Here is a 12,442-nt window from a genome sequence, read left to right on the forward strand (position 1 = left end):
GGGAGGGTGGGGGAGCCTGCAAGGAATGCTGAGCAGCTTACTTTCCCCATCCTGTACCGAGGATGTGAGGGTCCTGCTCGTCGGTCCTTCACTGGCTTGCGTGGGCGAGAGCTCTGAAAAGGGAAGCAGAGGGGTGGCATCCGTTCCTGCCCACAGCCATCCCTCCGGAATGTGAGCTGTGAGCAGTGACTGCCCTGTCCACCCAGCAAGAGGGCTTGCACCAAACCAGCCCTGGTGGGGACACAGAGAGAGGTTTGCAGTTGGACCCCCCTGCCCAGAGGGATCTGCCCGGTTGTGGGTGCAGGAAGGTGGGTGGAGCTGGCACCTCGGCTGCTGGCACGGTGGGAAGTTGTGCCCAGCAGCATGGCATGAGGACCTGGACTAAGTCACGGCGCTGTGCTGAGCTGTCAGGAGTAACGCTCCCACCTACAGTGGGATTCAGGTTCAACGTCATGGCATACAGAGAAGAAAACAGTAATATTTTGATTTTCCTGCTGGTTTTACCTGTACTTCTTTTGCTAACAGTGTTGTTTCGAGCATCTTGTCCCAGGTCCTTGGCTGGGCTGGTGACATTATCTGGGGGTGGCGTGGGGAGCTGGAGGGGGTTGGAGCCGAGCAGTCTGATGGCCAGACGCGTGTCCAAGGGCTGCGGGATATATCCCAGGAAACCCAACCCACCACACAGGGAAGAACTGGCCGGCTCCACGCTTTCCTATAACCATAACCGACAGAAAGCTGGATCTTGAAAACTTCCATGGGACACGGATGGGAGCACCTTCCCTAGGGGTCTGGTGCTTTGGTCAAACTCTTGCATCTCCTCTTAGTGACGCCCCAAAGCACCTCTGGGTCTCCTTTGCCAACCAAGCTACGAACACCAGCGGCTCAAGCTGCTCCTCTGCCCTCAGACCCATCTCCCCCACCTCCTCCTTCAGTCCCTCCACCTCTCCTCTCCAGCGGCACCTTGATTCAGGACTCCAGCTCAGTCCATGACCTCCTTTCTCTGGTTGCTGCTGGTCCAACCCATCAGCCACCCCAGGATCCCCCCCTTTCCAAGCCCCGCTTCTGCAGGACACAGGGAACCACCGAGCAGTTGCAGCCATGGCCGAGCTCCGGGTCTGCAGAGCCTCGTGTTTACCACCCGTTGACGCATGGCTGATGAGCAAACCCTACGTAGATGTGCAGGAGGAACGTGTAGAGTGTATAGGGGTGGGCCCGGCGCCGTTCCACTTTCACATGCCAAGTTCAAACGCCTTCCGCTGCTTTTCTCACCTCTAGGAACATATCCTACTGACGAGCTCAGCAATTTAAAGAAAGGCAAGTCAAAAGGGGAAAGAGCAGTTGGGCAGCGGCTGACTCAGAGGCAGGAGCGTGGGTGGGCTTGTGCTCTTTCCCCAGGGATCATGGTGGAGAGGTTGCAAAATCCCTGAGCTGGGAGTGACGGGGAACACAGAACAAGGCGGTCACCCTACGGAGCACCAGCATGAGGAGCTGGGAGATGACCTGGATTGAGGAAAGGGGTGGAGGAAGGAGGCAGAGGAGGTTTGGCTGACCCAGGCTGAGAGGAACATGCTCTGAGATGTGACTCTTGGGCTCCCCCAAGGTGTCTGTAGACACCCAGGACTTGCAGCACCACAGGCACCTCGCTGCTCTCCTTGCCCCCAAGGAACCGAGCCTCATTACCATTGCATATGACGGCCACGTCCTCGTAGTGGTAGCAGTTGTGGATGCCCCAGCCATGGCTCCAGCACTCGCTCAAGGCTGCCTCCCAGCCCTTGCAGTCCACGTTGTCCAGGAAGATGGGTCCACTCCCTTGGCCAAAGGTCATGGCAGCTGGCAGGGTGATGGCGTGACCGCAGCCCAGCTGGCGACACACCACATTGGCATCCACAATGTCCCAGTCATCATCACAGACCGTCCCCCAGGAGCCATTGTAGAGGATCTCCACTCGCCCCTGGCACCGGCTGGGCCCGTTGGCAAGCCGTATCTCTGGAAGGATGGACAGAGAGATGTCCCTCAGCAGGCAACAAGCCTGTCCTTGGGCCAGGAGGCGGCAAACACTCAGTGACTGTCATGGGGAGGCCAAGAGCCCTCTCTACACCAAATCTCTGCTCCTTAAATGAAATGGTGACCCTTCACTGTAGCACAAGGCAGCTGTTGGCTTGGCGCTACCCACGTGATGGTGGGGCATGGGCTTCTCTTCATCTGCTGGAAGCAGTGGACATGAAGACTCAACACATCTCGCTACATAAATGAGATGCACCATCCCCCTCACCATCTTGCCTACCAAGATGATGGCCTGGGCAATAACCCAACGGGAGAAAAGGAAAGCAGACATATGACATCACGTAATGCCATATGACTGGGGCGACAAGTGACGAGATGCAATTAGCAAATTCTTGTTAGCCTCAACAAACGTGTCCGGAGCTGGTCCCCCGTGGGAGCTGGTGGGATGGAGATGATCTCTCAAGCTGCTGGTGATGGGGAGCAGGCATGGAAGTGCCCCTGGCCTGCCACGTCAAGGGAATTAGTCACTCGGGCGTGACGAGTGGCACAGGGACAGGGACTCAGCAGGAGGTGGCAAAATTCCCCTCTTGGGATAATAAATGGAATGGAGACAATAAGGGATCTCTATTTCCTTTCTCTAAAAGAAGTTTCCCTTTTTGTTGCCGCTTTTTGTTCCAAACCACTATGCTTCCATTTTGAAATTCTCCAAACCCCATTTTTAACCCCCAAAAGAATTGCATTTTTCAGCTACAAAACTTCCTAGAGAAAAGCAGCTTTAAGAGAAGAATCTCACCTGGGAATGGCACCAGCGGGGGCTCGGAGGTGGTGCCTGCAAGGGAGGAAGAAGAAAAGGGATCAGATCTCCCCAGCACCCTCGCAGTGAGGAGGATGATGGCAGCAGGGATGCAGGTGCAATGGCAGGGACTGATAGGAGCCAGCAGCCCACCCCTGGACCCTTCCTTCCCTTTTTAGCAACAAGGTTTGAGGGGGGAAGAAAATAAACACCACAGCCCAGGGCATTATTTCATTTGCTTCACAGGTGGGGAAACTGAGGCAGCAGCATGTGGTGCGAGTGGCTGTGGCTCTGTGGTGACTCTGCTCTAAGCACTGGGTGACATGTGTGTGTCCCTCCTCTAAGTCCTGGTTCACATGGGTTTTTGCAACTCCCGAGGGTGAAGCGTGATCGAGGGGGGCCAAGGGCTGCCTTTACCCCCCACCCCGAGATCTAGCTGCTCCCTGGCTGGCTCCTGGGCAGAAGGAGCTTTTCCTTCCCTCTCTCTTTCCTTTCCCTCCTCTCGCTGCCAGCAGCTCCTCGGACTGGCAGCAGCAGCCCAGGTGGGTCCCACCTCAGGCTGGTTCTCGGGGACCTTTGTGTCTGTCCCTGGCTCCACCGCTGACTTGCTGGGGGTCCCCAGGCAGCTCCTGCACCCTCCTGCCCTGTGCCCCATCTCCCCATGGAAAACTCGGGGCGTGAGATGGAAACGAGGAAAACCAGTCCTGCCTGGCACAGGAAACCATCTCCTGATGGAAGATGCTCTGCTGGGCATTCCCATGTGCATTTTAACCAATTTTTTATTAATTTCTTTTTTTTTCCCCCAACAAAGTCCACTTTTTGCAAGCTCTATATTTATATGCATTTATCCTATTTCTTCCCATCTGTTTTCCACAGAAATGGGAATGGCTGAATGGGAATAGCCTCAGCCATTCAAGGAACCTGGCTCAGGGACCACTTCCACCACCCAAGGGGAAGAGGGAGGTGAGAACTTTGGGGACACGGACAGACCCCTGGTGATTTCTGCCTTGGGGTTTGGCTGCCTGGCCACATGAGAAACTGTGCTGCCACGGAGTTTAAATTTCCATTTAATTCTCAGCCCTCAGCTGGGTTTAATTAAGGGCTCTGAAAGTGCCCTGCCAGCAGCCCCACAGCCGGGGGGCGTGGATACTCGGGGGGGACCATAGGTAGAGCCAGAGCTCCCCCCAACAACTCATTCCCCAAACTGGTCCAGGCTCCTCTCTCACAGTTTGGGCATTATTTGGGCACAACCTCCTCCTTTTGGCCCCGATTCTGAGTGATATGGGGTCCCCCCAGGATGATGCCAGCACCGGGCACCGAGGTCGCTGGCTTGTCCAGGGCAATGTGATCGTGGTGCTCCGGGGGACAGGGGATGGGGATGGGTGGCTGAACTGTGTGGATGTCCCCATCACTGTCCCTGTGGGTGCCCCAGGAGTTTGCAAGCCCTCAGCTGATGCTTCAGGTCAACACAGATCTCCTCGGGCATCCAGGGCTCCTCGGGATTGAGACTGCACAGCCCTCTCCCATGGGTGACACCTCCCGAGCACAGGAAATCCCTCTATGCTGATCACAGCAGCCAAGGGCTGATCAGCTCCCGAGGTGGCTCCGTGGCCTTTTTTTCCTACCCCTGGTTTGGACCAGCCTTGTCCTGCTTCACTCTCAGCCTATGAGCAATGACGTGAAGGTCAATTCCTGCCACTCCGGAGGCGGGTGTCACCATCGTGAGAAGCAGCATGAGACTGGAGGGGACAGTTGGGCAGATGAACCCACCTCCCTCTTGCCTTGCTAGGACGTGGCCTGGGGGACCGTTAAGTCAGCTACAAAACAGGGCTGACCTTTTCCTTGACCCAGGTCAAGGAAAGACCTAGAAGCTCCAAGAAAAATGAGAATAAAGCAACCGTCTGGCTGTAGCTATGACTTAGCACCCAGGAGCAGGGGTTAGGAGCGAGATGCCACCCATAGCTGGGATGGATGATGGCAGCAGGGAGCTCCAGCTATGGTCAGGTGCTGCTGTCCTCTCCAGCCACCCCAGCGGGACAAAGGCAGGATGGAAAGGGATGCTGTGATGCCAGCAAGAACCGGGGATTAGACAGGCGAGACCAAGGGAAGAGAGAAGCTGGCTTGCCAAAGGAGAGGACAGGGAAGGACATGGTAGCCCCATGGGCTGGATAACAGGAGAGATGTAATTCACATCACCTCTGCACCAGAAATATGGAGATGCAAGGCTTTTTAGGAAGAGCGTTTGTTTGATCCTGGTTTGTATTGATTTTTAACACCTAGTTCCACTCCATTGCTGAAAAAGCAGTGGATAAAAAGGACATTGTTAAATATTCAATATTCATCTCCCTTTAAGTCAAAATCAAAGCTCTGAAATATTCATTTAAGAGCATCCTCCAGCAAAGTCAAGAGAGACCTGAAAAAATATGTCTGGTATGTCTACATTAATGAGGAACGAGAGGAAAGTGGCATTTTTTGGAGAAGAGATAGAGCCCTCCGCGTTTCTCTGATCTTGCTTCAGAAAGCCAGGAGAAAAAAAAAGGGGGAACAAGCTGAGAGTAAACACCATCCCTTTCAGGGCACAGTGCTAAATAAAACCACCAAATGGGAGGACAAATCTCCCTTCGTTAGCGACTTAGCAGTGCCCATTAATGAAGAGAACCCAGAGAGCCCAGCAGTGCAGGGGACAGAGGCAGAGCCATCGGGGTCCCCCCAGGGTCCCCCCTCCCTGGCTGCCACCAGGGGTGCAGGGAAGCACCAGCTGAGGGGGTGGGAGCTATAAAAACTGATTAAATCCAATTACGGTGTCTGACTACACCTTAATTGCCTGCTTTCTGGCGGGCTTTGTCTTGGCAGGGTTTTGTTGAGGCAGGAAGGTGTTACCAGCCGCCTGGCTGTAATTACACTGATAAAGTCACACCAGGATAATTACGCCGCTGCAGCGCTGGCGGGGACCCTCTGTCTAGAGCAGGAATGGCTTTTCCCAGTTTGATTTAAATGCTAAATCCCAGCCTGGCCGGATAGTGCCTGCCAGGAGTGACCTCAGGCTCCTCAGGGGACCAGTGCTCATCCCACCCATCGCCTCAACTGGACCAGTCCCTCAGCTCCCATCCTTGGCCATCAGCATCCTCCCAGTGGTGTTGCCTGCTCTTGAGCTCAGATGCTGTCCCCATCGCTGGCAGCTGCCTGTCCTGGATGCTGAACTTGCCATCACGTGTAGATCATGGTGGGAGAGAGGAGCTGAACTCGTTCCCTCCATCCCTCTGCACACTCAACGCCGTTGGGGACATCATGACATCCCTGCTCATGGTTTCACTGAATTTCACTGAATTTCACTGAATTATTAGAGTTGGAAGGGACCATAGAGACCATCTAGTCCAACTCCCCTGCTGAAGCAGGATTGCCTAGAGCTTGTCAGAGCATGTTACTCAGGAGCATCCAGGCGGGGCTTGAAAATCTCCAGAGAAGGGGACTCCACACCCTCCCTGGGCAGCCTGTTCCAGGGCTCTGTCACCCTCACCGTGAAGAAGTTTCTCCTCATATTTGAGTGGAACCTCTTATGTTCCAACTTGTGCCTGTTGCCCCTCGTCCTCTCACTGGGAACCACTGAAAAGAGTCTGGCTCCCTCCTCCTTCAACCCACCCTTGAGATACTTGTCAGCATTGATAAGGTCTCCCCTCAGCCTTCTCTTCTCCAGGCTAAAGAGTCCCAGCTCTCTCAGCCTTTCCTCAGCAGGGAGACGCTCCAGTCCTTGAATCATCTTTGTTGCCCTTCGCTGAACTCTTTCCAGTAGTTCCCTGTCCCTCTTGAATGTCCCTCCCTTCTTCTCCATGAAGAAAATCTCCTGCCCACAAAGCCAAGGCTGGGAGGGAGATCGTGGGTGCCTAAAATTAACCCATCCTGCCCCACCACCCAGGAGCTTACCAGTGCGGCCAAGGAGGAGGAGGAGGAGGAGCGTGGCTGTCATCAAGGAGAGAGGCAGCACCCCAATGTCGAGCCTCCCCACACTGTGCCGGCTGGATGGATGGAGACCGAGTCTCATTGCTGTGCCGTGGTCCTCCCACAGGTGGGTGTCCTGAGGAGGTTGTCCCTGAAACATGCCGACAAGAACGTTAGTGGTGGTGGCCAGGAGAACCTTTGCCCCACCAAGGGCCAAGCAGGACCTGCAAACAAGTCCATCTTTGGCTTTTGCTGGAGTGGTGACCAGGAGTCACAAGAAAAATAATTCTGGGTAGAGTTATTGAGAACAAGAGATATTTCTTTGAGTGGCAAGTTGAAGCTGCAGGGCCACATCCCACCCAGGAGACAAAACTGGAAGCAGCGAGAGCCTCAGGGCTGAGCTGCTCTACAGGCAGAAGGATGGACCTCAGACCCACCAGGACACCTGAATGCTGAGCTTCAGAGCTCTCACCCGGGATCTTCAGCACCCAAGACATTCAGGGAACCATCCTGTTTGCATCCATATGGAGCTTGTCCTTCTCTTACTTCTGCATGAGGTTACAAGCAAACCCCGTAGCAGATATATACCACGTACCCCAAACCACAGGTGGGTAAACCGAGTCACACTTTAAATCCAGGCAGAATTGGGAAGGAACTTCCCACCCACACAACCCTGAAAGACACTTCCCAAACCACGGGTTGGACCTAGTACTCCACCAAACCATGTCACACAACCTCCTTTGGAAAAGGATGGTGCTTTTCTTCGCCCCCAGCCAGGCTGCCCACCCTACGTCCCCCCAGGGAAGGCTGCTAAAGCCCAGCCTGGACACAGCCATGGCCAACCCTCTGCTTTGCCTTGGCTCCTCTCCCTCTGGTGCCCTCCTCCACTGAGCTCCTGGAGACCATGCCCAGCTCCTTCTGCTTGAAGAAGGAATCTACTTCATGGGTGACACAGCCCCCTGGCTCCCAGAGGCCCTTCCCAGCATCCAGCCTGTGCTGGGGTCCCCATGGGGTCCCACCAGGCAGCACATGGTCATATATGATGCTTGAGCTACGAAAACACCCTGTCCGGTGTCTTGCACCCGTCTTTCTTCATCACCCCATGATGAATTAATGCACCCAAGAGCTCTCCTGGGCAGCTCTAATCCCTGGCCACCCATGTCCCTCAAGACCTCCACACTAACCACCCAACAGGAGACCTCCCCGCATCAGCTGGCACGTTTCTGGGGGCTTCACCCAGAGGACCCCATTGCCTCTGCTCTTCTTCACCCCATGGGAAAAAGCAACAAAAGGCATTTCTGTGGGAAGATAGAAATTTCTGGGGTCTGATAGGACAACCTCATTCATCTGGGGGATGGAGATGCAAACTCCTCGGGGACAAGATGGAAAGCCAACAGGGGAATGTCATGCAGAGAACGAGGAAGAGATTAAATATTATAAGATGCCATTTCCCTTTCATTTATTGCTCCCTTCAGAAATTACTGCTGAAGTGGTGGATTTCTGGCTCTGCTTCCCTCACACCCTGATGGGGAGCAGACGTGGGCTGTTCCTGCTCTCTCTTACACCTCTGGGAACCCAGACCAAGGTCCCAGTGGTCCCAGCATCCAGCCTGACAGCAGCACTGGGACAGCAGCGTGAGCTGGTGGAGGAGTGCCATCGTGAGGATGCTTTCACACGCTGGCTCTGAAGCCAGGCTCTAAGTCTCAGCAAAGCAGAGCCCTAAAATTAGCCCCTCCAGCCCACACAAGGCGCAGCATCTCCTGGAGGGATGGGCTTCTTGAAGAAGCTGCTGCTTGAAGCATCTACTGATGGTCAGAAACTTGGGAAAGGACGTTGAAATCTGCTGTATCTGTGACCAAACACCCCCCAGCTGTGGAAGCCCCTCATCCAGCCCTTCACTGCTCCTGGCTTGAGGCAGAAGGTGGGAAGGGCTTCCAGGTGGAACCTTGTCCACACAGTCAAGATCCTTCAAGACCATGGGTTGGGTGGGCTCCCAAGCCTTCAGACCACCCCTTTGACTTAGCTGCCCACACCAGCAAGAGATGATGGTAGACCAAGGCTTTTTGTGTGCACCAGCACACAAGAGAGATGATGGTAGCACAGCGCTGGAGGTGCAGGATGGAGCCACCATGGATGGGACGCTGCCCCGTTACACATCCCTGCTCTCACTGCTCAGCTCCTGCTGACCAGGCCTTGGGAGGAGACCCGCCAGCAGACAGACGGCTCAGTGATGGGGGATGAAAATCAATCTACTCTCTAAGGTGGCGTTTTTCAATACTCCATTCATCCCTCCTGCAGCACCGAATAATGTCGCCTTTTGTCCCGCCGGCCCTCCCCGCTCTCCGGTGGGGCAGGGCTGACAGACGGCCCCTCTGCCACCCTGTCCCGGCCAAACCCCCGCATCATGTCCTGCTCCTGGGGACATTGTCATCTGTGGGCCACTTTTGTGCCGGAGCCAGCACGTTCCTGCTCCCTGGCAGGGCAGCAGCGGGAGTTAACCACTGCAATGCTGTGCCACGGCCGACCCCAAAAAGGCAAAACCCAACTTTCCTGCTCTGACTGAGCTTTTCCAGCTGCATCTCCATTCTCACCCCAATGCTTGGGGTTCAGCTGCAAACTGACCCCCCCCACACCTTTTCCTTGCACCCTTTAGGTCGGTGCCCTTTAGGGATGCCCGTAGATTAAAAAACTGCTTTTAAGCCATAACAAGCCATCGTGGTGCTGTAGCAAAGCCCAGCATCCCTTTTAAAGGGTTGATGAACGTGGGTTTCTGAAAGTGCCCCCAAAGAAAGGTCTTTCAAGCTGTTCAGGCATCTTGTAAAACAGACCCCAACCGCTCACCCGATGGCAGGAGCAGGACACCCCACATCTCCCCCATTTCACACCAGCACCGAGCACCCTGTCCGATGCATCACTCACAAGGTAGCAGCAGGGCTCTAATACAGGGCACAGAAAATCCCTGCTTTCACCCCAAATAACACACACCACACACTGTGCCCAGCCAGCTCTTTGCCCACGGTGAAATCTCCTCTCTCCTGCACACGAGACCCCATGGGTCCTTCCGTCCCCTTTGGTCCCCCTTGGCCACGGCTGGACCCAACCCCCTGCCCTCCAGCTGTCACTTCTTCCACTTTTCAATTATTCAAACAATTTCATGAGAAATTATGGTCTTTCAGCCTCCACCACCCCATCAGATTGTTATTTGTAATTACCACCCTGACCTGAAAAAAAAACAACAAAGCATCATAAATCCACATACCTGTTTGGTATTTTCTTTCCAGTATAAGGATGGGTATATTTAATCCCAGAAATAAATATTGTCTTTTGAAGTAAACAGCTGGCTAGTTAGTTAAAAAAATGTTAAAAATACTTCTTTAAATGAATATTCCCAGGGGGAAGGTGATGGGGATGAGGCAGGAATTTTTTCTTTAGCTGAGATTTTGTTTAGTAAATTAAAAAAAAAAAAAAAAAAGGAAGGAAGGAAGAGAAAAGGTATCTCATCCATCAACCGAACAGCTCCAGCCCCTCATCTCTTTGCACCTTTGGGGCTGGGAGGTGGCTGCTGTCAGCTGGGTCACAGCTCCCTGCATCCCCTCCTGGGGCAGATCATCCTGAAAGTGAAGGAGAAAGAGAGGGAGGAGGAGGGGGAAGAAGAAGAAGAAGAAAAAGAAAAAGAAGAAGGAGAGAGGGAGGAAGAGAGGGAAGACTTTTAAGGAGACATGGCGGGGAGGGAATGGCTCGGATTTCAGGAAGGCAGGCAGGGACACATCCTTAAATTGGGAGCTGGCAGAGCCGGGGCTACGCCTCGGGGGAAGGGAGAAGCTATTTCAGAGGATTTGGGCTTTCCGGCTCCTTCCCACCTCCCTCCTTGGCTTGCTGAGTGCCCACCTGGAGAGGAAGCCAGCAACAACCAGCTGGATGGAAATATTTCTGTCGATGCCTGAGCCAGCACCAGGACATGACGGGAGGGGATGGTCCCAAGCCTCCTGCTCTGCCCAGGGAATCTGGGGACCGCTCGCTGGGGGCCCCACTCCTCCTGCAAACCATGGTCCTCCCTGTCTCTTCCTGGGCAAGGAATTGCCTTCAGAGGTCCTTTTTTTTCAGGATTTTTCCTGCCAGGCCACCCAAGGTGGCTCTGCTGAGGACATTGGAGGGACCTGCCACATCCTTGCAAATCTCAGTCCACAGTGAGGGAGATTCTGGGGCTGGAAACCTTTCCCATCCACCTCCATCACCTCCTGTGCTCCACATTCATATCCTCTCCTTCAGCTCCCAACTGGGGCATCACTCTTTATTTTGGAAGGAAGTGTGTGTTTAACCATTTTTAACCATTATAGCCTTTTAACCATTTTAACCGCCGTTGCAAATAAAGGCCTGACAGTTTGAGACTCAAGTCTCAGGCAATGCAAAAAGGACCCCCAAACACATTGGGTTTCCCAGATGTGTGAATTTTGAAGCTCCCCAGCAATTTTAGGAACCTGGTGTGCTTTGGCTTTGAACAAGCTGAACTTATGATCGACAGGATTCCTGCCCTCACTTCCACAGGGGGACAGCTCTTGCTGCTGGATTGCTCATTTGCTTCTTCACAAAACCCAGACCTTTCAATGCCCTTAAACGCCTGGGCTTCGTGTTTTAACTCAGTACAAAGCAGGTTCTGGCTACAACTGTCGCTAACTGCACGGTTACCCATCTGCCAGTCCTTTCTTGTAGGGATTCGGTAATTAGCGATTAGGCATTTACTTTTTATTTCCCAGTAGCAGCGAAGTTCTAATTAGCCAGCTCGCAAATGCAAGTTTCAAAGGTGCCTTTTAAGTGTGTTTTGCCTAAACTTTGACAAACTCGCCGCCGTCCTGGCGAGCCGCCAGGGCCCCGGGGGCTGGAAATCATCAACTTCAGCATCGATCCTCGCCCAGGCTTTGAACACCAGGAACGTGAGCCTCCCTAAATGCAGATGCCCAGGGGTAAGGTCAGCAGCCCGACGATGCTTTCCACCCTGCCCATGATTTTTTGGGCCACTTGGGCAGCATCTCAGGCTACTTCCATGTCTACATCGTTGCTGCATGTGCTTTGAGTGCCTTAGCAGTCTCAGGCTACGGGGAAGAGAAAACACAGCCAGCCTTATTCAAGGAGCAGCAACAACATGAGAAAGGCTAATTATAAAATTCCACAGGGCAGCAAGGCTGCTCTTTTGTTCGCCAGGCAAAAAAAAAAAAAAGCTCTTTTTCTTCCTACATGATGGTCCTGCTGCCTTGACGCTCAAGGACATCAGTGATGCTCATGGGAGAGAGGCTTCTGGAGGGGTCAGGGCTCAGCAGGGCCATGCCCATGTCCACTCAGCATCCACCACATCCACCATGAGCAGCATCTGCCACAGCTTCCCACCGTGGCAGGGTGGATGGCACGTCACCAGATCAGCTCAGCCATGGGTGGAAGCTGGGGAAAACAAGCGGCTCACAAATCTGCAGAAGCGCAGAGCTTCCAGAAAAATAATGATTACAAAAAAAAAAAAAGAAAGAAAGAAAAAAAAAGGGTTTCCCTTTTCAATTAGCTGGGAAAATACAATGAGGAGAAATAAACTAATTTGTTCGTACCACGGTATTGCCAGGAAATATGTTGGCAGTTCAGAAGAAGGGCCTGGTGCAATATAAAAAAGCCATAAGCCAAACCAAAAGGCATCTTTGTCGCTGGCAGGAGGAAAGGACGGGGCTG

At 53.6% G+C, this 12,442-nt stretch overlaps 1 protein-coding gene across 1 annotated transcript in view; it reads right to left on the reverse strand.

Moving 5' to 3' along the window:
- The window catches only part of SSC4D (scavenger receptor cysteine rich family, 4 domains), a 15,868-nt gene extending 5,744 nt beyond the window's left edge, over positions 1-10,124 (reverse strand). Inside the window, 5 exon segments of the mRNA XM_014953118.1 lie at positions 42-113; positions 1,681-1,986; positions 2,798-2,833; positions 6,719-6,884; positions 9,993-10,124. Of these exon segments, the coding sequence (XP_014808604.1) occupies positions 42-113; positions 1,681-1,986; positions 2,798-2,833; positions 6,719-6,761 (457 nt within the window). The 5' untranslated portion in view covers positions 6,762-6,884; positions 9,993-10,124.
- Positions 10,125-12,442: the final 2,318 nt, after the last annotated feature.

The sequence above is a fragment of the Calidris pugnax genome, unplaced genomic scaffold, assembly GCF_001431845.1.
Source record: "Calidris pugnax isolate Ruff unplaced genomic scaffold, ASM143184v1 scaffold133, whole genome shotgun sequence".
In the NCBI taxonomy this organism is placed as follows: Eukaryota; Metazoa; Chordata; class Aves; order Charadriiformes; family Scolopacidae; genus Calidris; species Calidris pugnax.